This window comes from Oncorhynchus gorbuscha, linkage group LG06 (genome assembly GCF_021184085.1).
Source record: "Oncorhynchus gorbuscha isolate QuinsamMale2020 ecotype Even-year linkage group LG06, OgorEven_v1.0, whole genome shotgun sequence".
Lineage (NCBI taxonomy): Eukaryota > Metazoa > Chordata > Actinopteri > Salmoniformes > Salmonidae > Oncorhynchus > Oncorhynchus gorbuscha.
The window spans coordinates 65,067,700-65,095,599 of NC_060178.1; the positions used below are offsets into that span (position 1 = coordinate 65,067,700).

Consider the following 27,900-nt stretch of genomic DNA (forward strand, 5'->3'; position numbering starts at 1 on the left):
ACACACACACACACACACACACACACACACACACACACACACACACACACACACACACACACACACACACACACACACACACAATGGGCCGATGGTAATTAGTCATGACCAAAATGTATTGAGTGCAAAATAATATCATTCAATGATGCAGACAGCATAGGAACATAAGGACATGTCTTGTTGATCTGGGACAACTGCAATACGACAGACATGGGAAAAAAGCTATATGTGAAAAATCCCAGCACCGATACATATAAATACTAACATTTGTATCATTTAAAATATCTTGTTAGAGTAGCAATTGTATTACAGTACACATCTATTATTAAAAAGTCCAAATAGTTTAATATATTTGAACTAACATAAGCTACATAGTTTTTCTAACAATAATGCTACTGCTTAACAATCATGCTCTGGTTACTCAACCTTATCTCAAGCACATTTCCCCATTTCACTTTTTGGTCATCTCTCCAGCAATGCCCATGTTTACATTTCATAATGTAAACATTAAAGAACTGATACAATAGAATACAATTTGTTACCATTATCTGTGTTAAGTTAAAGAACAGAGGCTATTTCATTAATGATTCAGTTCTACTTCTCTTCTTACTCCTTTCCCTTCTCTTTCCATCTTTTAAATCTGCACCCTCTCATACCCAACGCTAAAAATCTTACCAGTCAAGAGTCAAAAAACACACACGTTTGTGTGCGTGCGCAGAATCTCAGACCAGTTTAAGAATCAACACACTAAATTTCACAAGGCAACTTAGGCCTACTTTTAATATTTGTCAGTAGTACAATATTTCATGACCTTGTCGACGATTTGACACTTGTACCGTAGACCAAGTCAGTCAATCACATATCTTATGATCACACCAATTATTACGGGAGGGATGACCTCGATTAACTAAGTATTAGCTATGAGGGAAGTACAGTATCATATCTCCTGGATAATCATAAAAACATTAAGTTCATAATTTCATCACTGGCAGACTTGCCTGCTCCTAACATTTTACTTTAACAAAGAAAAGCAATGCTATAACATAAAAATTCATAACATAAAAATTCAATAAAAACACAATGCAGTTTACCAGCAACTGCAACAAGTAATTCATTATAGAAGTATCACCCAGATAAAATAATTGCTGTATATTTTCTTGAATGACTTGGAGGCTCTTTTCTGCCTGAAAAGGAAAATTTTCGGTCTGACGAAAAAGTTAATGGACTGAACGAGTACATCACTAGATGGGAACCAAAGCAGATAAAAGTGAACCCTATCCACCGATCTGAGATCAGCTTTCCCTTTACTTAATCCTATGCTTCACCACTAGGAGTGACAAACCAAAAACTGACCCTGAATCTGCACTTTGACACTTTTGGAATTGAACTGTCTGGCTGTCTGTAACAAGACTATTTCAAAACCTTTGTCCATCTTTTATGAGAGTTGCGTTTGCCCTGACGTGTGCCATGTCCCAAAAGTTCACAAATAGAGCTGCAAAATAACCCCCTCTGTCGCATTTCCTTCCCTCTTCCTCTCCTTTCCTCTTGTACTCAGACAAAGCTTTACAGTGAGGATTCCCTGCAAGACAGAAGAATCACCAAAAGGGGAAGTTTTTTGGGGCTAAGCTCAGCATGACGCAGCTTAACCCGGTTAGGCCCAGTTCAGCCTAGCTCAGACCAGTTAAACACAGTTCAGCCCAGTTTTGTTGGGGTACAGTAAGTGTGATGGTAGTCCAGATAGGGGTTTCAACTCTCCAGCCCTGTAGTCTCAGATGGATATGGAGTTACCATTGTGCTGGTTGGGGGGTAGACTGAGGCTGAGACTGGGACTGAGACCCAGGTTGAGGTTCGGCTGGGGGTCAGAAGGGGTCAAGGCCACACCATTAAGGTTGGGCTCAGATTCTTTGGTAAGTGTGATGTCATTGAGGTTGGACTGGGGTTCAAACGAGGTCGCGGCCAGGTGATTGATGTTAGCCACCCGACAGAAGACGAAGTGAAAAGGTGCGGCCTGGGGTTGACTGTGGAGCTCAGCTTTGATCTTCTGGGGGTGTGTGTCGGGGGCTAGCTGCTGGCATGAGCCCTCAGTGAGCAGGATTAGGGCGTAATTCTCAGGGTCGGGAACGTTAAACTTGTAGGCGCAAATCTGGCAGATTTCCTCAGTCGTGGCATAGGGTTGCACTTGCAGAGTTTTGGCAGTGCAACCGCTGTCCTGGAGCGCTACCCGCAGGTAGTTCTGAAAAAAAATGTTAAAATACGGTTGTTTAGCAGATGCATTTATTCAGGGACTTAAGAGTTAAGCATCCAGTGTGTGTGTGTATTACCTGGAAGTCATTGACGGAGGGCGCACTGTGCTGGGTGGTGCGGCGACAGTGCCACTGGCGGAGTGTGTTGCGTGTTTCAGAGCTGAGTACACGAGCTGCTTGCTCCTCTTGGAAGTTCCTAATGAGGGACATGGCTCCATATGCACTGGTCAGGTAGTATCCACCTGGAACAACACAGGAGAGAGGAGGGTCAAACATCTCTGCAACCTGACACTGCTACAACAGCAGTCAATGACAATCAATATTTAGTTTATTTGAACATTACAATTAACAATAAAATTAAAGGTAAAGTTTAGGAAGGAAGGAAATACATGTAAAGCAGATGTGCGCTGTACCTTCTCCATGCAGCAGAGAAGGATCCAGAACCTCCATCATGTAGAGGATCTCGTTGTCTAGTTGAGGCATGTCACACTGGGCCAACACATAGGTCAGCATGGGCAGGAAGTCATCTGCTCCATACAGACAACCTGAGACACACACAGCATTGGTATTAGCTGTCATCAAGAAGGCGAGGTCTTACAGGTGAATCAAAGCTGGGACCGAGAGACAGAACATTTTCCATCTCAAGGCCATCAGACTTATATAGCCATCACTAGCCGGCCTCCACCCAGCACCCTGCCCTGAACTTAGTCACTTTCACTAGCCACCTGCCACCTGATAACTTAACCCTGCACCTTAGAGGCTGCTACTTTATGTACATAGACATGGAATCATTGTTCACTTTAATAGTGTTTACATACTGTTTTACTCATTTCATATCATCATACTGTATTCTACTCAATGCCATCCTATTCAACTATTGCTGTGTGTATATATACACACACTATTCTATTCTACAGATTGGATATAATAAATATTCTAATATTGTCAATAATTTCTCTATATCACACACAAACATTTATACTCCGGACTCCGACATTGTTCATCCTAATATTTCTTAAATCCATTATTTTACACTACTGCACTGTTGGAGCTCGGAACACAAGCATTTTGCTACACCCGGAATAACATCTGCTAAACCTGCGACCAATAACATTTGATTTGAGAGTCGGTGCATCTACAATGAGTTTACAAACATTAGGAACACCTTCCTAATATTGAGTTGCATACATGTGTTACTACGTACCTGACTTGTGCTCCATGATGGTATAGATGAGTTTACATACGCGCAGCAGCATGGTCACCTTCTTCTCAGGTGAATAGAGTTTACACATGGTGTGGAACTTGTGCCGGATTTTCTCTATGTTAACTGGATCCGGAGGGAAGGCGTTGGCCACACCCATCTCATGAGGCTGCCTGGCTTTGGCCAATGAGAGGTTCTCCTTGAGCTCCTGCCACGCCCCGCTGCGGACCTGGAACTCCTGGAGGGCCACCCCCACCACACCTTTCAGGGGCTTCAGGACTATCTTATGCATGGCTTTTTCTAGGACATAGTCTGTATGGAGGAGAGCGGGAGAAAGATACTTATTTTGACAGCAAATACTGAAATGGCACCATCCATCTGTATTATTAACGAATTGCAGAAGTCTTACTTGATGCCTGGTAGCAGTAGGAGTGGGATTCAGTCCATATCATGTCATCAAGACATTATGTAGAACTCAGCTTTTACAAGCTTACTCAAAGAGACTGGCTAATAGTAGCCATGATATCATAATATACACAGGATAAATGCAGACAGGGAATCCAAACCACAGAGCTGAATAAGCCCCACAGAGAGAGATCGTACTGACTGTGCAGTTGAATGGGGCAAACTCAGCAGATTATACTGAAGACATCTGCAGACTGAGCCACAGCTTCCTCCACTGAATGTTCAACTCGTTCCCTAATTCTTGACTCACTCAACACCCACTTTTCTTTCTTTCCTATCCCGTCTGCCAGATTGTCAAAGGCGAGTCTCTCGTCCCAATCATTTGTTATCTAAACTTCTCAAAAGTTACGATAAAGTCTCAGAATGTGTGTATCAACGAGTCCTTCCTCGTTCCGTAAGTCAAGATCAGCAACAGATTTCCTTGTAGGTGTAACATCACTGTATCATTATCAAAAGTATTGTTTAAGAATAGACTGATATTTTCCAGTAAGCAGTAAACTACCCAACAGATTAAACCAGACTTGACACGTCACTGGCAATCAGACTTCAAAGCACACATGTTAACTTGGATATCACCCGGTCATCATTAATGAAGTCAGCCTCTCTCAGTCTCTTCCCTGTCTTTTCAATGCAGATGTAGAGCACGTCTGGCACCCTATAGTTCTGTTAAAGCGGTTAAAAGCCCTGGAATGCAGTGCTAGCATTTCAAGACCTCAGGCCTGCAGTTGGGCTCAGCGCATGAGTTTCCCAGTGGGAGCACATATGTGTACACACACACACACACGCAAGCAAAATCCCCAGTGGCCTTTGTTTTTGCATGCATGTTTTTCCACTTTAGCTGGACTTGGTCTTAAAAACACTGCCTCCAGTTACTGTACTGGTATTGCTCATAACTCTGGTCATTAGCACTGTGGAGTGTAATAACATGTAACCATGGAGTGGTCACATGTAATCCTGTAGTGTAGGCCTACTAATGCAGTGGTTACGCCGGCCTAACTGTATGGCTTATAGGCTATAGACATGTTAGATGTGTAGATGTTGGGAGTGTGTGTGGGCATTAGTAGGGCTGGGAATTGCCAGGGACATCACAATATTATCACGATAGTTAGGCGCCGAAATGATATGGATTGCGATTCGATACTGTGATTTCGAAGGTTCCAAACATATTGCTCACCACATGTCTGCTGCAGAGGGACAAGCGAGAGCCATGAGAAAACAAGTTAGATCAGTCAAAAAAAGTTTTGAAAATGAATGTGCTCCCTATTTAAAAAGAAGATGGAGAACAAGGTTTGAAGGAAATAATGGAGTTTTGGAACAGTCAACTGGTGTAAAAATAATATTGTGATAGTCAAAAGTATACAATATATTGTCAAAAAATAATATCCCGATATGACTATGTAGATTTTTCCCCCCATCACTAGTCTGTAAAGAAGTTGGAGGTCAATGTGTGTAAACAGTATTGCTTCCATCTCTCTCCTCGCCCCAACCTGGGCTTGAACCAGAGACCCTCTGCACACATCGACAAGTCACCCTCTTAAGCATAATAACCTATTGCTCCACAAAATATGTGCGAAGCAATGGAAACAACTACTTCAAGGTCTCAGAGCGGGTGAAGTCACCAATTGAAATGCTACTAGCGTGCACCGCTAACTAGGTAGCCATCTCACACCGGTTACGCCTACAGTAAGTAAGTGATGAGTTGTATGGTGTGACAGAAGGGACAGATCGACACAGAAGGCGCAAGCCCACTTAGGAATGAGTTAGCGTCAGCCAAGGTCACACACTTATTTATAGTTAGGCTACTTTCCAACCACACAAACATGCAGTTTGTACTATCTGAGAGGGCCTTTCCACTTCCAATAAACATCCTCCCTCGCCCCTAATCTCACTCAGAACATCCTCCCTGCAGAGCTTCCGCGTGGACCGGAGTTATGTACTGTTATGTACAGGCAAGCAGACAAACAGGCAGACAGAGCTGGAGAGGAGAAGTGAATCCATTCACACATCCAACAATAATCGTGCCACCAGTGGCTTATAGCTCAATGTGCGTCACAGAGCAGCAAACACACACGGGCGCACACATGCAGCGCAAACATTCCATTTGGAATTGGGCAATATATCGTCTCCCTTCCGCAAACTTCTCACAAGCAGAGCTTCAGAACATTATATTGCGCAACTTGGCACTGAGCATAGAAATTAAAGCAATAGAAGGGAAAAAAACCTGCAGTGTGGGTTTAAGAGACAAGGGTCCCCATTCTCCTCCCCTCCTCCGCGCTCCATGCTCTTTCCTCACACACCCAGAGACACATGCGAGTGTTGAACACAAAAAGAAAGAGGGAGGGAAAAAGAGGGAGAGCTATTTAGGGGCATGCAATAAAGGTTTTATCTGTGATTGGAGGAGTGGGAGAGATGAAGAGAGGGACAGAAAGAGGAGAGAGAAGTAATGGTCACATGGGAGAGACTGAAGCAGATCTGCAGAGACAATTCATTCAGCTAAACTGAAAACACTTTCTGCAACTACGAAAACATTGCGAAACAATTCCGAAACCAAACACTGCAGAAAAAGTAATCATGAAGTAGCCTATGAAATTCTTGGGATTAGTTGTCAATCAAGAATATTTAAGAAGCCAGAATGAGTTTACTGTATTTGTCTTAAAGAGAGATCTCTTTGATGGTTGTTCCTGACACACAGCAAACAGGAGAATGGTAATGTAAGGATCAAAAGATTCCTCCCATGTGTGTTACTGCTTCACAATTCCATGCTATTTTGTCTTCTTCACCTGCCAATTCTGTCAAAAGGACCAGTGGGAACAGGTTAGTTTATGTTAGCTAGTTCACAGAATTATCCTCTAGCGGAAACAGGCTTTGTTTTCACTGTTTACAATTCGGGACAGTTTCCAACCCCAATAATGCCCACACATATCTTTAAGCCCCTCCCCTAGGCAGGTGTTTGACATGTCAGTGTCACAGAGAACCATAATCGGTTCACATCACTACTTTATGTATCAAAAAGTAGACTGGCCCTCTTTGAAGTCTTGTAGATCGATGCATTGCACTCTGTTTGTTTATACAGCCCTTCTGCATGAACTTCGGACAGATCTTACTTCATTGTTGCTTACAGACGTACGAGATACCAAACCGGCTCTCAGGGATGGCCAACCCTGGAGATCCCTTCTATCTCCACAGAGTTAAGTAAATCTGCTTTTAGGTTTTTTTTGCAACTTACTTGTGGAATAATGTCCAAGGCTCTCTAAAATGAGATGAATTGATGCCTATAGGGCAATTCAAAAGACTGATTGAGGACCGTTTTAGTGAAGAATGTTTTTTTCTATGATTGTGTTTTGCTTTTTGTGTAATGGTGTATTTTTATTTCACCTTTATTTAACCAGGTAGGCAAGTTGAGAACAAGTAGATTTGACACAGGACTCATCTCAACCCGAGATTAAATATATAATCCTAACCACAGTGGCCAGCTCACACACACATGCATACAGACTTGCGCACTGAGCTGCTCTCGCCCTGTCTATAGGCATACACTGTCTAGTCCAGTTAGTATATTTCCAGATGTGATTGTTAAAAATATATATTTTCTTTAGCTGTTTGGGTGTCTCAATGTCAACTAATTACGCATTTCAAAGATGGCAATGGAACAGCTGAAGTTCAATGTACATTTTTACTGTGATGTCTAGCAAATTAGCAACGGTTAATCAGCATCTGATGTCCAATAGTTGCAGAAATGTTGGAAAACGGTAAAAACGCACATATTTGCACCCCCCCCTCCCCACTCACCAATTTGGTCCTCTGGGATGAGTGACTCGATGGGGGGCTCCAGCTCAGAGCTCTGCCGCAGGTAGCTCTTCATCTGGGTGATGAACTGGCGTAGCGTCTGCAGCAGCTCCAGCCCTGAGGCGTGGCACTGCCAGGCCTGGCAGCCCCCTCCTTCCTGCAAGAAGCTCAAGTAGTCCTGCACTAGGCATCCAAAGTACGAGCCCTTATCCCTGGACAGCTCCAGGACTCTCCGTATGGCCCGTTTCTCAGGGGTTAGGAGAGAGCTGAACACCCCACTCATCTTACGGAAGTGGCCCCTGAGGGCCTGCTGGATGACCATGGCCCCGACACTGGCTCGTCGTTTGGTGCGCAGCCCGGGAGGGGAGATGGTCAGGTCCTGGTCTTGGTCGTTCTCCACACTCACGCCAAAGTCTGCTTCGTCTTCATCATAGTCTTCCTCCATGCTGCTGTAGGGGTGGGTGAGGGGCAGCACCAGGTTATTGGTGGTGGGTGGGCTGGGTTCAGCGATTGGGGGGAAGAAGCCCTGGGAGAAGTCTACTGAGTCAGTGGAGTCGGTGGAAATACTCATGTCGCTCAGGCGCTGGATGCAGTCCTCTTCTCTTCCGCCTCTTCCTCTTCCTTCCTCTTGGCAGGAGAGGGCTTGGTCTTGAGTGGACGGACTGTTTCCCTCTGTGTTTTCATCGGGGGTGGTGGCGTTTCTCAGTGCCCGCTTAGCCAGACTGAGAGATATGGCATTCTCAATAGTCTGGTCATCGAGAACAAGACGGCAGTCGACGTCACTTGGGGAGGAGAGGGACAGGGGGATAGAGATGGGGGCACTGATGCTGCGCTTCTTGGGAGGGGAGGAGGAGAGGAAAGAGGAGGAGAGGAAAGATGAGGAAGGGCTGATGCTGAGAGTGGAGCCCAGGCGGGAGAGAAGGCTACTGCCCTTCTCCCTCTCTCCCACCCTCTCCTTCTCTTTGGGGGGATTGATCCAGGATATCTTCTCAGGCATGCTGTGCTGGCGTTGAGGTGAGGCAGGGCGACGGGGGGCACAGCAGGGAGGTGGGGGGCGAGGAGGTGGTGGGAGGGAAACTCTGTTAGCCCGGCTCACGCTGCCACAGCTGTTATGATGCTGGGTGCTATTGCCAGGGCTATCACTTTGAGGGCTGTCGCTATGGGGTTGAGGGCTGTCTTTAAGTTGCTCTGGGTTGCTGGTAGAGTGCTGTTGTACTTGTACAGTTGTAGCTGTAGTTATACTGCTATTGTTTAGGTGCTGGGGGTTGTTGTTGTGGCTGGTGTAGGAAGGAAAGGTGTGGTTGCCACCCTCTGGATGGTGAACCTTTAGGAAGAGGGGATTGATGAAGCAGAGAGCCCCGTTGGACTGGGAACATTCCAGCTGGGACGGGGTGCGGGTGACCAGGGGAGTGTAAACGGATCTCTGCCTCAGGCTAGGTGATTTGTCGTGGGTGGTTGTCCTGGACAACGAGGAGAGAGTACTCCTCCTGCGGCAACGCTCAGAGTCCCAGAACCCTGCATGAGAGAGAGAGGTTCAGACACTACAACAGCAACATTACTGTAACATAACACTAACATTACATTAACATCATGCCAATATTATTTTTATGTTGCCCTAACTCACAATAACATTACCGGTCAAACACTGCCAGAGTCAGCCTGATATTACACAACAGCAAAACAGAAGGGTAACATGATACTGTAATATAATATAAACACATTTAAGGGAGAGTTCAGGATTTTGTCAATGACTCCCTTTATATACTTCCCCAGTATCAGATGAATTTGTGGATACCATTTTTATGTCTCTGTGTTCAGTTTGAAGGAAGTTGCTAACATGCTTTAGCACAATGACGAAGTCTACAGGAACAGCCAGCATTGGCTCGGGAAACTACCTGTAACTTCCTTCATACTGGAGCAGATCAGTGGCGACCCGTCATTCAGGGCAGGTGGGGCTCGCCACTGATCTGCTCCAGTATGAAAGAGACCATGTTTGTATGAGGCTTTATTAACTCAATTATTATTTATACAAACTGATGACATATATTAATGCCATAATAACATGAAAAACAGGCAACAAAAAAACATCTTATTGATTATGTAATTTTGGCATTTACGTCACATATCTGCTTGAAAATCAAGCAGATTTTTTAAAAAGCATTCACTTAAAAACATGGTCTCTTTCTTGCTTTCTTGAGGTAGCTCCAAAATGCTCCAAAATGCAGGCTTCTCAAGTGCTTTATGTGATGGTGCAGCCAGCAGAAGATACGGAGTGTAGGGGCTGGTAATGTTCTCTAGTTGCGCCGTGATTGGCTCAGTGTTCTGTCACTCATAGGGACCCTACATCACCGCAAAATCCATTGGACATAAACATTACACAACAAGTTGGAAATTCCAAATCCAACAATGGGTGGTTTGGAAGGAATCAGTGGCTAACTGAAAGCATTGCAAATGCTACTCAGTGGAGTGGGTGTGTGGTCCAAATCTGGGTTTAAGGGTCTCTTTTCCAAATGTAGAAGACATTGGCCATACTGTCAACCCAGCATGACTTCTGCCGCGTTCAAGACAACTGGAAACTCATCCACAAATCCAACTCGGATTTGTAAATCGTATCTCGGGCCTCTTCCCAGAGCCACGACCTGAAGATCACTGATGTTATGATTTGACCTCGTTATTTTTTCCCGAGTTCCCAGTTGTCTTGAAAGCACCATAAATCCAGAGAACGCCAGATTTTGATAACAAAGGTTGATGACATTTGCACACGAAGGACCTCCTGTGAGTCCTAAATATACTGTATGCTGCTGCATAAATTATGTAATATGCCAGGTAGATATGTATACTGCAACTAAAACTAATACTAAGTGTATGTTGTGTAGTAAACTGTTAGTAGCCCATGTGCCTCACCCTAATAATTTACATGCTAAATTCGCCACTGGAGCAGATACATACAAATGGTATCGAGAAGTTAAATCGGACTCTGGAGAAGTAGATAAATCCGGAACTATCCATTTTAAAAACGGAGGCTACAATAGCCTGATAATAACACTGATACAGCTAAGTTACGGAAAAAGTAGGCACAACAATGCCAATACACATCAACGTTACATCATCGAGTCAATGAATTACTGTTATCGTACCACGTTATCAATGCCTATTATCTACGTCACATATTAATACATGTTGCAAATAAATACAACCATACCTGCATAATGCCAACACAGTAACGGTCCAATCAGTACGATATAACGTTAACCATAAAGGACTAACGAAGAACAGCGCTGGACACGACTGTACACAGCCACCAACTTCGCAACCACAGCCATATACCAAACAATGATACACTATGACAGAACTAAACCTACTGCTACACGAGACACGTTCAACTGAAGAGCTCACACAACAGTGCTGTACTAGACAGAGAAAACTCACTCTATAGAACAATAAAATACACACAGCCGTACCAGACACAGCCAAAGTCACATCACAATGTAAGATAAGAGCAAACATTGACTTACTGTACTCACAGAAGACAAAGACCAGCTCTGATTTTAGTTGACCGTAGTTTTAGTAGAGTGACAACTTTAGAGCACACTGCTGCATCTGTCCAGCCTTGCTGTCGTGTCTCACACACGGATTGTGTTATGACTCACACATGCTAATAAGTGCGTGGGGGCGGGCTGTCAACAGCGCATTCTCTCCTCCCCCAGTCACCCCCTCACTCGCGCGCCAGCTCTCAGCCAAAGTTGTTCCGACCCAACTCCTCCAGACTTCATTCGCTTGACTGATTTTCGTTATTCTTTCATTAAGCAGCTCTTCCATTTTCTTAATCAGCTACCTTTACAGTCCATTTTTGTGACTTAACAATAGCACAGTGGCATTTAATCTGATATTTCTTGTTTTCTGGAAAATATTATTATTGATAAAAGTTGAAGAAGTGAAGGCAGCATAGCACCGTGCATACCACTGCTGGCTTGGATCTAAAGTTAAGCAGGGATGGATGGGAGACGAGAGGTGGTTTTGGAGAGCCAGTAAAGGGCTCCCTTTCCTCTGGCCTTAAAGGACAACTGTGCCTTAGAACCGATTTCTCTGGTTGTAAACAGCTTTTGGCATGGATATGAGTCAGAAACAATGTGTCAAAATAGACTACAAAGTGTAAATAGGATAATTTTGGTCAACGGCACATCTAAAATTGAGTTTGGCAAGTGAATGAGTCATGATTTAAGGGGGTTGTTTTAGATTACAATTATATCAACAATTCATGCCCCCTTTTGCCTATTAACACGTGGTGGAAGCATGTTTTCTGGGAAAAGACTGGTGTGGTATGGTTTTAAAGGAGCAAACCCACCTACCTGGCAAATCTGGGCCATGCAAAACGAATTCACCAGACAATCGTGTATCTTTGGCAGTAGCTTCAGGTGCAATGCACATATTGATCGGAAAATAGTTACTCTAGTGAAAATGGGCTTTCGTAAAGTTGTTCAATCATATGGCCAGGATCTGGATTACATCAAACTCTAGATACACGTTCAAACGTGGAGATTGTGCCTGGTGTTGTTGATGACAGCGAGTTGTTTACACTAGCTAGCTACATTATTGGATAATGCTAGCGAGTTGCAAGGTGTTGTAGAACAAGTGTCTCATGAAACACATTCCAGACACTAGTTCTGGCCATCTTGTTATAACTGTGATTTGACAGAAATATTCACTAGCTAACATTAGATAGGCTGTTCAGGAATCTTATGGCTTGGGGGTAGAAGCTGTTGAGAAGCCTCTTGGACCTAGACTTGGTGTTCCGGTACCACTTGCTGTGCAGTAGCAGAGAGAACAGTCTATGACTAGGGTGGCTGGAGTCTTTCTTCTAACACCGCCTGGTATAGAGGTCCGGGATTGCAGGAAGCTTGGCCTGGTTATGTACTGGGCCACACACACTACCCTCTGTAGTGCCTTGCGGTCAGAGGCCGAGCAGTTGCCATACCAGGCAGTGATTGCAACCCATCAGGATGCTCTCGATGGTGCAGCTGTAAAACCTTGAGCTTCTGAGGAGCCATGCCAAATCTTTTCAGTTTCCTGAGGGAATATAGGTTTTGTCGTGCCCTGTTTACAGCTGTCTTGGTGTGCTTGGACCATGTTAGCTCTCAACCTGCTCCACTACAGCCCCGTCCATGAGAATGGGGGCGTGCTCTGTCCTCCTTTTCCTGTAGTCCATAATCACCTCCTTTGTCTTGATCACATTAAGGGAGAGGTTGTCGTCCTTGCACCACACGGTCAGGTCTCTGACCTCCTCCCTATAGGCTGTCTCATAGTTGTCAGTGATCAGGCCTACCAGTGTTGTGTCATCAGAAACTTAATAATGGTGTTGGAGTCATGCCTGGCTTTGCAGTCATGAGTGATTTTAGCTCATTTGTTGTGATTGAATGGCAAATAAACAACCCCCCCAAAAAAAACCACATGAAACCACACCTGAAGACAACTCGTTTGCCTTCATTCATGGCCGCTTGCATTTCTTAATGAGCATTGATGAAAAAACGATGCCAAATCAGGAAGTGCAGTTCTCCATTAAGTTCAAATCACATTGCCCCTGTTTTGAACATAAAATTATGTAGAAAATCAATTGTTTTGGATGAAAACACATTCATCCCTAAAGTGTTAATAATAACTGTGGTCTGCAAGGGGTGAACTTGTTGCTACTAAAATCCTGTTTCGCAGGTTACACACCTGAGGCACTGGGAGGGTGTGGCCTAACGGGGAAACGTTCTGGTCTAAAACAAACTGTCAGCTGAGAAAATCTAGATTGAGCTGAGGAATATGGAGGCGAGTGAAACCTGAAATACAGGCAGATGACAGAGTGAATAAATACTACCAAAGTTCAGCCTCATGGTAAAGAGAAATGTCTGCTTATGGTTCACTGCTTGAAAAACGTATTTATCAAGCATCTGCTAGTATGTCCAGCAAATGTGCACTTCTTTTTCAATCAAGCTCAACTTCTGTTGGTCTGTTAACCATGGTTGAATAGACAGAATGAAAGAAAGTCTACTTTCTCTGAAGCATAGATGGGCTGTGTCTAACTGTATTGAAATCAGACCCACGTCATGGGTACCGATCTAGACGTCAGAACTGGCGTCTTATGTTATGTCCAAAGCCATATTTCAGTGACGCGACATGGCCTACCTACACACGGCTCATAGAGCATGTTCACCTATATGAACATCATTAAAATCCATGTGAACCTTCAGTGACGTGCATCTACCTCAACACACACACAAACCCAAGCATTGTTTAAGTCTCAAATCGGTCTCCTCACTTTAATCAGAGGGAAAAGCTACACAGTGGGCCTGTTGTGTGTGTGAAGATCACTTGAAACCACACCAAAGGAAGTATGTTATCAAATCAGTGTGTCACCAAGGCTAGTATAGGCCTATACATTGGCTCTTTCAGAGGCAGTGCAACATTACAGCTTTGGCACAGAGAGATCACATTGTACAGTGACTGAGTTAGAGGTCTAAGACCCCAGTGAGGCCTACTCGTGGTCCCAGGGCCCCAATACTCCCCTCATCATGTGCCTAGCAGCCACTGATCTGGGGCTCAGAGAAGCTTCAGATATGTATTAAATCAATACAAATGTACAGTATCAGTCTAGTGGACATTCACCTGCTCCTTGCTTGGCCACCTCCAAGTCTGTTGGCGTCCTGGCTGCAGAGATGGCTTCAGGAAGCTTTAGAGTGAATGGCAAGACATCCCTAAGAGAGAGGCAGACAGAGTCAATATGTGTGATGATTGAGAGATAGAAAGAGCGAATTAATCCCTGTCCCATCTATACACACAACCAGTCAAAAGTTTGGATGCACTTACTCATTCAAGGGTTTTTACTATTTTATACATTGTGAGATCATCAAAACTGTGAAATAACACATATGGAATAATGTAGTAACCACAAAATAGTTTAACAAATCCAAATATATATATAATATATTTGAGATTCTTCAAAGTAGCCACCCTGTGCCTTGATGACAGCTTTGCACACTCTTAGCATTCTCTCAACCAGCTTCATGAGGTAGTCACCTGGAATTTATTTCAATTAACAGGTGTGCCTTGTTAAAAAAGTTAATTTGTGGAATTTCTTTCCTTCTTTATGCGTTTGAGCCAATCAGTTGTGTTGTGACAAGGTGGGGTGGTATACAGAAGAGAGCCCTATTTGGTAAAATACCAAGTCCATATTATTTACATTTTACTTTTAAGTCATTTAGCAGACGCTCTTATCCAGAGCGACTTACAAATTGGTGCATTCACCATCTTGCCATATTATGGCAAGAACAGCTCAAATAAACAATCAAAGAGAAACAAAAGTCCATCATTACTTTAAGACATTGGGGTCAGTCAATCAGGAACATTAAGAACTTTGAAATATTCTTCAAGTGCAGTCGCAAAAACCATCAAGCGCTATGATGAAACTGGCTCTCATGAGGACCGCCACAGGAAAAGCAGACCCAGAGTTACCTCTGCTGTAGAGGATAAGTTCATTAGATTTAACTGCACCTCAGATTGCATCCCAAATAAATGCTTCAGAGTTCAAGTAACAGACATCTCAACATCAACTGTTCAGACCTTCATGGTCAAATTGCTGCAAAGCAACCCCTAATAAAGGACACCAATAATAAGAAGAGACTTGATTGGGCCAAGAAACAACAGCAAATAGACAGACCAGTGGAAATCTGTCCTTTGGTTTGATGAGTCCAAATTTGAGATTTTTGGTTCCAACCACTTTGTGAGATGCAGGGTCAGGGGAACGGATGATCTCTGCATGTTTTCAATCAATCACAACCTCTAAGTCTTATCCAAGATTAGCATAGTTTGAATAACATCAAGTGACCCCTTGTTTATTAACCAAATGTAAAAAATAAATAAAAAATAAAAACTAGTTCTGATGAGCGATAAGTGCTTTTTGAGGACTGTTCTGTAAAAACATATATATATATTTCAAAAGTATATATTTTTTTATACACATGAAATGCATTATGAAATAATTAAAGTAAAATGGTTAGAGCTTTTTAATTGAAATTAAAAGCCCCAAATAGTGAACATTCAATTGCCAAAACTGAAAATATTCCATTGTCTCTGTCAGGTCCAATTGCTATGAAATAATAAAATATTTCAGTTGTGTACATTACTATAATTTTTCATTCCTTAAAGTAATCTCATCTCTGCTCAGACACAAGCAGCCAGCCTGCCCATCCTGGTCTCATAGACTAGAGTAACATAGGAAACGTAAATCTAGTACACTGAAATTAGTATGATATGGTTACATAATACAAATGTTACTTAGTAGAGTGGTTGGTCGGGGTGGATATCTAACAACCCAAAGGTTGCGAGTTCGAATCTCATCACAGATAACTTTAGCATTTGCGCTAATTAGCAACTTTAACTACTTACCATATTAGCTAACCCTAACCCTTCCCATAACCCATTAACCTAACTCCTAAATTGAACCCTAACCCCTAGCCTAGCTAACGTTAACCTAGCTAGAATTCGTAACCTAGCTAGAATTCGTAACATGTCCAAAGTATTGGTAATTCGTGACATATTGTACATTTTGTAAATTCGTAACATATAATACAAAATGGTTGATGGACAGCCACAAATAAATACATATCATACTAAATGCAGTGTCTCGGAATTACGTACAAAATAATATGAAATGCTCCGAGACCAGGTTGGCCAGCCAGACAACCATCTAACATCTCTGTATTGTACCTGTTACGGATACAGTTATCCTGTGTGTGTGTATCCTGTGTGTGTGTTTCTTTTCTCTCCTTCTCCCCTCACAGGTGAAAATCATCACTCCCCAATCAGTCAACAATCAATCATCAATCAGAAGACACACCTCCTCCTATTTCCTGACCTATCACAGTTCCTTCCCCATGGTTTAAAAACCCCATTTGTTTGTTCTAGAGCTCAAAGCTCAGCTCAATCTCTCTGTAAATGCCATGTCTGTAGGTCTGTGTTTCACTCTCGCTTTGTGTCTTAACCTCTCTTTTGTTTAAAGCACCTTCATAGCACTTTGTCATCACCTGTGAGTATTGTTTTTGGTTATGGTGTTTGTTTGTTTGCTGGTGGGAAAAGGGGAAACCAAGACAAGTCGCCCATGGGCATACACTACCCGTAGGTGAACTTTGTTAAATACACTAGGTAGAACTGGGTGGACCACCCACTGTATTTTTGGTTAGTTAGTTAGCTGTTAAAGTAGGCTAGTCTAGCTTAGGGGTGTGTTTTTGTATATTTGTTTCTTTCCTTGGGTCCAGCTCAGCCCCTTTTTCCTGCTCCCCCCCCCATTACCGTGTGTTTATAAATAAACCTAGAGTTTGACGGTAGATTTCTGTTGTCGTGGTTATTTCGTTCACATTTTTACTTTGTCACAATAATAATTTGCATGAGTTATGTTACGGATCTCATTACCATCCCCCCTAGACTGTCGGGCCAAAAGGGATTCGTAACAGTACCATCTTTAGTCATTCTAGGCTTGCCTGCCCAAGTGTGCTGAGAGCTGTACTACAATATTTTTTAAACAAGATTTCAAAGTAGAAAAGGCATACTTTCACGTGCAGTCTCGTGCTGTGTACATTCCTCATATGCGGCGGCGTATGCAGTTTGTGCGTATCTAACACAACGAAGCAGGCATAAAAGTGTATCAATCTCTGTCCGACCCAGAAAAGAACAGGCACAATGGGGATGGTCATTGTAGTTAATTCAGTAGTGGTGCTTGGGTAAATCACTGGGGAAGCCAAGCCAAAAAAAAACAGTTTGTGCTATAACCTGTTAGTTCATATGCCTTGTGGCCATGATATATAGGTCTAAGGCCGAGACAATAACAATTGAGGAAATAGCCAAATCTGAGCTAGCTAGCTACTGGAGGACAAAAACAAGTTGCCACAATAGGAGGGCCGACAAATCCAAACGGGCTTCCCTTGACACTTTTTTTGTTGCGCCAGGACCATTCACAGTTTAGCTCGCTCAGTTTAGTGCAATGCTTGGCTATTATTAAAAAATATATATATATATCAAGGGAGACCAAATGCTCGCTGGCAGCCCTTGCATTCAAGTTTACATACACCTTAGCCGAATACATTTAAACTCAGTTTCACAATTCCTGACATTTAATGCTAGTAAAAAGTCCCTTAGGTCAGTTAGGATCACCACTTTATTTTAAGATGGTGAAATGTCAGAATAATAGTTGAGAATTATTTATTTCAGCTTTTATTTCTTTCATCACATTCCCAGTGGGTCAGCAGTTTACATATACTCAATTAGTATTTGGTAGCATTGCCTTTAAATTGTTTAACTTGAGTCAAATGTTTTGGGTAGCCTTCCACAAGCTTCCCACAACAAGTTGGGTGAATTTTGGCCCATTCCTCCTGATCGAGCCAGGTGTGTAGGTCTCCTTGCTCACACACGCTTTTTCAGTTCTGCCCACAACTTTTCTAACTGATTGAGGTCAAGGCATTGTGATGGCCACTCCAATACCTGGACTTTGTTGTCCTTAAGAAATTTTAACAAAACTTTGGAAGTATACTTGGGGGCATTGTCCATTTGGAAGCCCTATTTGCGACCAAGTTTTAATTTCCTGATTGATGTCTTGAGATGTTGCTTCAGTATATCCACATAATTTTCCTTGCCTCATGATGCCATCTATTTTGTGAAGTGCACCAGTCCCTCCTGCAGCAAAGCACCCCCACAACATGATGCTGCCACCCCCGTGCTTTCACGGTTGGGATGGTGTTCTACGGCTTGCAAGCTTCCCCCTTTTTCCTCCAAACGTAACGATGGTCATTATGACCAAACAGTTCTATTTTTGTTTCATCAGACCAGAGGACTGTCCCCATGTGCAGTTGCAAACCGAAGTCTGGCTTTTTTTATGGCGGTTTTGGAGCATTGGCTTCTTCCTTGCTGAGCGGCCTTTCAGGTTATGTTGATATAGGACTCGTTTTACTGTGGATATAGATACTTTTGAACCAGTTTCCTCCATCTTCACATGTTCCTTTGCTGTTGTTCTAGGTTTGATTTGCACAGTTTGCACCAAAGTAAATTCATCTCTAGGAGACAGAACGCATCTTCTTCCTGAGCGGTATGACGCCTGCGTGGTCCCATGGTGTTTATACTTGCGTACTATTGTTTGTACAGATGAACGTGGTACCTCCACCAGACTTGTGGATGTCTACACTTTTTTTCTGAAGTCTTGGCTGATTTCTTTTGATTTTCCCATGATGTCAAGCAAAGAGGCAGAGAGTTTGAAGGTAGGCCTTGAAATACATCCATAGGTACACCTCCAATTGACTCAAATCATGTCAATTAGCCTATCAGAAGCTTCTAAAGTCATGACATCATTTTCTGGAATTTTCCAAGCTGTTTAAAGGCACAGTCAACTTAGTGTATGTAAACTTCTGACCCACTGGAATTGTGATACAGTGAATAAGGGAAATAGTCTGTCTAAACAATTGTTGGAAACATTACTTGTGACATGCACAAAGTAGATGTCCTAACAGACTTGCCAAAACTATAGTTTAACAAGAAATGTGTGGAGTGGTTGAAAAACAAGTTAATGACCCCAACCTAAGTGTATGTAAACTTCCGACTTCAACTGTACATGGCCTACAAATACAGAAACAGAGGGGCTGTTTCACTCACTCGAATGCTTTCTCAGATGAGATACTGTCCATTCAGCCTCTTGCAAATGTAAGGAAAATCATGAAACACGGAGAGACAAAAAATGCATGTTTTTTTCCTAAGTAACATATTTTGGGGAAGCCTGGCTTCTCTTGGCATCCATAAATACCCCGCCACTGAGTGAAAACTACAACTCCCTTCTGCCCAGTGTCCCATATAGTTAGACTAAATTCATCTCAAAAACAGCATGTTGGGCTCAAAAAAACCAAACTAAATGTATTTAAAGTAATTAAACGGTCTGTCAATTAGATGTTTAATACCCCCCCCCCAAAAAAAAAAAAAAAAAAAAAAAATTGCTCAACACTAGTAATTTGAATTGTTATAGTGCAGACTAGACTGATAATGATCGTTTGAAAAAACAGTGCAATTGTCTCATAACATGAACTGATGAGGTGGCCAGTATATGCTGTTCTCTGAACTTCAACTGATTCAGGTTCTTTCAGTAACCTCTGGGCTCCATGTGTTTGTCTTCAAAAGGAATGGGTGATTTATAGCTGGGATGAAAAGGGTACAGTTTTTTGGGGGGTGTGTATGTGTGTGTGTTACCTGCTGATGCAGCAGAAAGCCACAAGATGAAACAGGTCTGCAAAGCTGAGGCCTGATCTCTCCAAGGAGAATGCTGTGGAGAAATGTATATTTAAGGAACCGTGAGACATTTCCATAGGCTATTCCCATAAATCAAAACAGCAATATTCCTAGATGAGAGAAGGGGTGATGTTTTCACTTGGGAACTACAGTGACATACCATACACACTAGAGGTCGACCGATTAATCGGAATAGCCAATTAATTAGGGCCAATTTCAAGTTTTCATAACAATCGGAAATCGGTATTTTTGGACACCGATTTGGCAGATTAAAAAAATATATATTTTATAACATTTGACATGCATTTTTCTGGATTTTTGTTGTTATTCTGTCTCTCACTGTTCAAATAAACCTACCATTAAAATTATAGACGGATAATTTCTTTGTCAGTGGGCAAACGTACAAAATCAGCAGGGGATCAAATACTTTCTCTCACTGTATATTTTTTAAACCTGCATATTTTGCTAAAAGAAATCCAGGTTAGCAGGCAATATTAACCAGGTGAAATTGTGTCACTTCTCTTGCTTCATTGCACACAGTCAGTGTATATGCAACAGTTTGGACCACCTAATTTGCCAGAATTTTACGTAATTATGACATAACATTGAAGGTTGAGCAATGTAACAGGAATATTTAGACTTATGGATGCCACCCATTAGATAAAATAAGGAACGGTTCCGTTTTTCACTGAAAGAATAATAAAACGTATTGTTTGAGATGATAGTTTCCGGATTCGACCATATTAATGACCTAAGGCTCGTATTTCTGTGTATTATGTTATAATTAAGTCTATGATTTGATAGAGCAGTCTGAGCGATGGTAGGCACCAGCAGGCTCATACGCATTCATTAAACAGCACTTTAGTGTGTTTTTCCAGCAGCTCGCCGCTGTGCTTCAAGCATTGAGCGGTTTATGACTGTTTATCAACTCCCGAGATTAGGCTGGTGTAAGCGATGTGAAATGGCTAGCTAGTTAGCGGGCTGCGCTCTAATAGCGTTTCAAACATCACTCGCTGAGACTTGGAGTGGTTGTTCCCCTTGCTCTGCGATGGGAGCGATGGGTAACGCTGCTTCGAGGGTGGCTGTTGTCGATGTGTTCCTGGTTCGAGCCCAGGTAGGGGCGAGGAGAGGGACGGAAGCTAGTGGGGCAAAAAAAGCATTTAGTCAGCCACCAAATGTACAAGTTCTCCCACTTAAAAAGATGAGAGGCCTGTAATTTTCATCATAGGTACACTTCAACTATGACAGACAAAATGAGATTTTTCTCCAGAAAATCACATTGTAGGATTTTTCATGAATTTATTTGCAAATTATGGTAGAAAATAAGTATTTGGTCACCTACAAACAAGCAAGATTTGTGTCTCACAAACCTGTAACAACTTCTTTAAGAGGCCCCTCTTGCCATTAATACAGGTAACAAGTGGAGGACAACTGTTTGAACTTGTTATCAGTATAAAAGACACCTGTCCACAAACTCAAACAATCACACTCCAAACTCTACTATGGCCAAGACCAGAGAGCTGTCAAAGGACACCAAAAACAAAATTGTAGACCTGCACCAGGCTGGAAAAACTGAATCTGCAATAGGTAAGCAGCTTGGTTTGAAGAAATCAACTGTGGGAACAATTATTAGGAAATGGAAGACATACAAGACCACTGATAATCTCCCTCAATCTGGGGTTCCACGCAAGATCTCACCCCGTGGGGTCAAAATGATCACAACGGTGAGCAAAAATTCCAGAGCCACACGGGGGGACCTAGTGAATGACCTGCAGAGAGCTGGGACCAAAGTAACAAAGCCTACCATCAGTAACACACTACGCCGCCAGGGACTCAAATCCTGCAGTGCCAGACGTGTCCCCCTGCTTAAGCCAGTACATGTCCAGGCCCGTCTGAAGTTAGCTAGAAAGCATTTGGATGATCCAGAAGATTGGGAGAATGTCATATGGTCAGATGAAACCAAAATTGAACTTTTTGGTAAAAACTCAACTTGTCGTGTTTGAAGGACAAAGAATGCTGAGTTGCATCCAAAGAACACCATACCTACTGTGAAGCATGGGGGTGGAAACATCATGCTTTGGGGCTGTTTTTCTGCAAAGGGACCAGGACGACTGATCCATGTAAAGGAAATATTGAATGGGGCCATGTATCGTGAGATTTTGAGTGAAAACCTCCTTCCATCAGCAAGGGCATTGAAGATGAAACGTGGCTGGGTCTTTCAGCATGACAATGATCCAAAACACACCACCCGGGCAACGAAGGAGTGGCTTCTTAAGAAGCATTTCAAGGGCCTGGAGTGGCCTAGCCAGTCTCCAGATCTCAACTCCATAGAAAATCTTTGGAGGGAGTTGAAAGTCCGTGTTGCCCAGCAACATCCCCAAAACATCACTGTTCTAGAGGAGATCTGCATGGAGGAATGGGCCAAAATACCAGCAACAGTGTGTGAAAACCTTGTGAAGACAGAAAACGTTTGACCTCTGTCATTGCCAACAAAGGTTATATATCAAAGTATTGAGATAAACTTTTGTTATTGACCAAATACTTATTTTCCACCATAATTTGCAAATAAATTCATTAAAAATCCTACAATGTGATTTTGTGGATCTCATCTTTTTAAGGGGGAGAACTTGCACAATTGGTGGCTGATTAAATACTTTTTTGCCCCACTGTATATTGTTACACTGGCAATACTAAAGTGCCTATAAGAACATCCAATAGTCAAAGGTATATGAAATACAAATCGTATAGAGAGAAATTGTCCTATAATAACTACAACCTAAAACGTCTTACCTGGGGATATTGAAGACTCCTGTTAAAAGGAACCACCAGCTTTCACATGTTCTGAGCAAGGAACTTAAACGTTAGTTTTTTTTTTACATGGCACATATTGCACTTACTTTCTTCTCCAACACTTTGTTTTTACATTATTTAAACTAAATTGAACAAGTTTCATTTTATTTGAGGCTAACTTGATTTTATTGATGTATTATATTCAGTTAAAATAAGTGTTCATTCAGCATTGTTGTCATTTTCATTATTACAAATACATGTAAAAAATAAAAATATACATATATTTTTTTTTTTTTGTGAAAAATTATAAAATCGGTCAACCTCTAATACACACACACAAGTTGCATTATCACGAGTAGTTAACTGATCACAGTTTTCCAATGTTTTTCCTTTCATTGTGGTCTTCTGAGACACAACTTAATAGAAAAACTGTTGCTCATACGTTTGGGGTCACTCTACTAAGACAACAGGGTACACATCTGGTGCCTTGCTGGTTCATTTGCCAAGGCATGAAGAGCCAGAGACACAAAGGCAACTGTATACAACAAGTCTTTAATAACCCATACACGTGTCCCAGATCTGGAAAAAAGGGATGGACAGAGAGAGAGAAAGAAAAAAATGTATATTTTAATAGAGATTGGGGTATGCAGGAAGTGATAGAGATGGAAGGAACGAAAGAGGCAAAGAGAGTGAGGAAGGGGGAGAGAATGTGTATTTACATTTAAGAGGGGAAATTGGGGAAGTGGGTTAAATCCAGACAGCAGGCCAGCGAGCAGTCCCCATCTGTACACTGAACTCCATTACTAATGCTTACCTTGGACGAATTCTGAGCTTGAGAAGAGCAACAGGATGTCAAAGTCTGCTGTGTAATGTGAAAACACTATGTCCACATTTACATAAAAGTACTCTACATTTGCACATTTCTATTTGACTCTTGCTGCATCAAACAGTACTCAAGTTAGCAGGAAAAAAATTAACCAACTTATGATAAGCATCTATACTGAACAAAAATATAAAGACAACATGGAACAATTTCAAAGCTTTTAATGAGTTACAGTTCATATAAGGAAATGAGTCAATAGAAATAAATAAATGGATGTCACAAGACGATCCCGCCGGTTGGATGTACTGCCAAATTATCTAAAACAACATTGGAGGCAGCTTTTGATAGAGAAATGAACAATCAATTATCTGGTGGACATTCTTGTAGTCAGCAGGCCAATTGCACGCTCACTCATGCCTTTTAATCAGCTTCTTGATATGCCACACCTGTCAGGTGGATGGATTATCTTGGCAAAGAAAAAAATGCTCAATAACAGGAATATAAACAAATATGTTCACAAAATGTGAGAGAAATAAGCTTTTTGTGCGTATGGAAAATTTCTGTGATTTTTTTTATTTCAGCTCATGAAACCACCACTTTACATGTTGCGTTTATATTTTTGTTCAGCATACATTTGGACAATGTCACTACTCTCCAACATTATTGTTCCATGGCTAAACAATGCCCAGTTAGCTGCCTTGTTCAGTAAGGCTTTTTGCAGGAGGGATGCGTGTGTTTCCAGGCATTTGTCTATGCCTAGTACAACCGTTTACATAGAATCGGAGAGCAAGCTGCAACACGTACCAGGCTACATCACATTAAGAAACCATACAAAATATCTGGTCAGCCATTTTCTGGGACAACACACCCAACAAATAGTTTAGTCAGATTGTTATATTCAACCCAAGAACATCAAAAGAGCGGCAGCAATATAAAGTCTGGTTTAAGAAGTGAATCTTTGTGTGAATTAACTGCATAACACATAAATACGTTCACTAGGTAAGTATTGGGAAATAGGCTTGGAGAAACACCCAGTGCTCTCTGCATCGACCTCTGAGTAGAGAGAGAAGAGAATAATGTTGAGGCCCAGGTAGAGAAACACCACATAGTGTACCGTGACAGAAGCACGTCAACACTGGTGTTGATTTAGAATGGGGGGAAAACACGAGGGGAAATTAGAGCAAAAGGGATATAGATTAAAATAGAATATTCAAATAATCAGAGGGAAAAATAAATGGTGTGTTGAGAAGCTTATAATAACAGGTCTATGGGGGATACATTTGGATGATGAAGATCCCTAATAGATAGGAATTGATAGGCCATGTGCTTACTGTATTGACACTCCCTCACAGGGAAATCTTTGACGGGTGTCTCAGAGTCCTGGTGCATCCGCAGAGAGATCACCTTCCTCTGCAGGGTAGTCGACTTTCTCACCAGAAACGTCTGCAGCCAGGGGGAAAAGCCCATTGAGAAACACAGACATCAATAAAAACGTTGAAATGGAAAAATCACAGACACTTCTGAAGTATGTTTCTCATTTAGTCCTCCATTGTGTGAGAATGTAAGGGTGTCTGTGTACTGTGATGTTGTTGCATGAATAGGAGCTGGAGCTTCATTTTTATTTAAACAGAACCCTTGAGGTTAGAAAGCGCTGAGGGGGACCTGGCAAGGAAGTAGTCAGTGTGTACATGCAACACATTAGCACAATACATTAATAACAATCACGATAGTAATTTTCCTCTATCAGAGCTTTAAACTCAGTAAGCGATACCCTCTCCTCCAGTTTTAAAGTATTTCGACAAAAGGAGAATTATAGGAACATTTATTTTTCCAATTTCATCCTGGCCTTAGGTACTGTGAAAGATGGTCATCACAAACAGCTGCTACTTTGTTAGGATCACAGATAAGTAGGAAATATTCCAAGCACTGCTTTGCACACAAAGATGTACCAGTGCGTCAGCCTTCTCATAGGAAGAGGGACATTTCACCATGTCATATACACTGAGTGTACAAAACATTAGGAACACCTTAATATTGGGTGGAACCCTCTTTTGCCCTCAGAGCAACCTCAATTTGTCAGGGCATGGACTCTACAAGGTGTGAAAAGCATTCCACAGTGATGCTGGCCCATGTTAACTCCAATGCTTCCCACAGTTGTGTCAAGTTGGCTGGATGTCCTTTTGGTGGTAGACCATTCTTGATACAAACGGGAAACTGTTGAGTGTGAAAAACCCAGCAGCGTTGCAGTTCTTGACACACTCAAACCGGTTCACTGGCACCAACTACCATACCCCATTCAAAAGCACTTAAATATTTTGTCTTACCCACTCAGCCTCTGAATGGCTCACATACTCAATCCATCCACAATTAATTTGTCTCTAGGTTTGAAAATTCTTCTTTAACCTGTCTACTTTTCTTCATCTAGGGGGCGTCAGGTAGCCTAGTGGTTAGAGCGTTGAGCCAGTAACCAAAGGTGGTTCTCACTCAGTGGTTCTGGTGTACGCAAGGGTTCGGCAGGGGGTACCTTAAGGAACTCAGTCAGGCGTTGAACTTACTCCTGAAAGTTGCTCAAGGTGCAATTTCGAAATTGGGTAGTGCGTCAGCAGTTTTCCTCTTGTCATGTCAGTCATTGCAGACCTTCGAGAGCTATTTATAACTTTTTAGAAATGTCCAGATCAACTATCCCATGTCAGCTATCATTTTTTAGCCCATTGATTTTGTTGTAACGTTTGAGTCACTCAAATATCACATGAACACACATAAGACATGACACAATGTGTAGAATTATAGGAAATACGGGTGAGTGGTCTTTCCTTTGTTATTAATTAAGCGCCAGTGATAGTGTCCAGTATCTTATGAGTGCTTGCTGAGGCTTGCATGTAAACAATACCACTATAATCTCTTTAAGAGTCTATTGACAGGTACTCGTCAATTGAATTAACAAAATTCCCCATCAAAATCCTTTAGTTTAAGTTAGAGATGTTTTTTGTTGTTGCATGGGACACGTTTCAATTCACTGCATCTGCCTGCGTGTGCCTTCCGCCTGCGTGTGCCTTCCGCCTGCGTGTGCCTTCCGCCTGCGTGTGCCTTCCGCCTGCGTGTGCCTTCCGCCTCTTGAGGTTGAAAGTGGCAGAGCTACAGCGCTGTTTGTCAGACCAGGAGATATCCTGAAAAAGATCGGTCTGTAGCGTCCGAATGGTTTGGCCTAATAACTAATATGACCACTATGAAAAAGGGGAGACTCACGAACATGATGGTTTTACCGTTTTTCTCTACGACCCCCTCAACTGTTACTGTACTCGTCTGAAGGTAACACAGTAATGGTTAAAACATTTTATGGAAGTATGAAGGTAGTTTTGTGTCCAAAAAATGTATTGTTAAACGTGTGTCCAAAAACAACTGCATTATTTCCTGAGCTTTCTTACATCTCCTAGATATAGGACAGACACTTCAAAACCTTGATTAATTTTTTACATGTAAATGTGTTATTCAACGCATTTCTATGGGCTATAGTAGTGAAGGGCAAATAAAATGCCACATTCGATATTTTCATGATGCCTACAGGGGTCCTAAAATTCAAAATCAAATGGCTAAATGATCCATGGTATGACCTTAAAAACAATTCCATATGTTAGCTTAGTAGAACATGAATTGGGTCCTGTGACTAGGTGAGTGCATCTGGTCTCACCCCAGTGGGCTGTGGTTGCAGTTTGCGTGTGGCTTCTGCCTGGCTCAGTCCCAGCTGCAGCCACACAGCGTGCGTTTGCACCAGCCTGTCCAGCACACTCATCCTTCTATGCAAAGAGTCGTAGCCTGAATCCCTAACTCCAGCAAGCCCTGCCCGCACACCAACACAGGGAGGTAGGAACAGACCTCCCACCTGCCCATCTAGCCTGAGAGGGGGAGAAAGACCAAATTAGAAATATACAATTTATATCCTCTATTTGTTTACTAATAGTGATATCTAATGTACAGACACATGCATGCACACAAAAAACTATGCAAACACAAGTGTACACAAACACATAATAAAAACAAGAACGTAATAGATCAGCATGAGAACCAAAAAGTATTATTGAGTTGAATCATAGTTCTAAATGGATTTCAAAAATGGTTCAGTATCCCAGTGTAAAACATGTACCCAATGAAATGACTCAACACAAGAACGCCCATCATTCATACTTCTTCAGAAATAGGTGCTTTTTCAATTCCACGGAAACTGCTTTAACATCCTATCAGGGCAGAACAGACCCGCTAACGCCACTGATAGTGCTTGCTGTGACTTGTAGAGC

At 42.2% G+C, this 27,900-nt stretch overlaps 1 protein-coding gene across 3 annotated transcripts in view; it reads right to left on the reverse strand.

The window, feature by feature from the left end:
- Positions 1 to 301: 301 nt before the first annotated feature.
- Positions 302 to 27,900, reverse strand: part of LOC124038246 (ras and Rab interactor 2-like) — a 57,094-nt gene continuing 29,495 nt past the window's right edge. For all 3 annotated transcript variants that reach the window (XM_046353863.1, XM_046353864.1, XM_046353866.1), the window contains 9 exons: positions 27,297 to 27,501; positions 24,940 to 25,051; positions 19,957 to 20,029; positions 14,344 to 14,432; positions 7,699 to 9,210; positions 3,448 to 3,756; positions 2,657 to 2,788; positions 2,322 to 2,485; positions 302 to 2,233 (listed from right to left, as the gene is read on the reverse strand). In XM_046353863.1, coding sequence (XP_046209819.1) covers positions 1,769 to 2,233; positions 2,322 to 2,485; positions 2,657 to 2,788; positions 3,448 to 3,756; positions 7,699 to 9,210; positions 14,344 to 14,432; positions 19,957 to 20,029; positions 24,940 to 25,051; positions 27,297 to 27,501 — 3,061 coding nt within the window. In that variant the 3' untranslated portion in view covers positions 302 to 1,768. The remainder of the gene's footprint in view (positions 2,234 to 2,321; positions 2,486 to 2,656; positions 2,789 to 3,447; positions 3,757 to 7,698; positions 9,211 to 14,343; positions 14,433 to 19,956; positions 20,030 to 24,939; positions 25,052 to 27,296; positions 27,502 to 27,900) is intronic.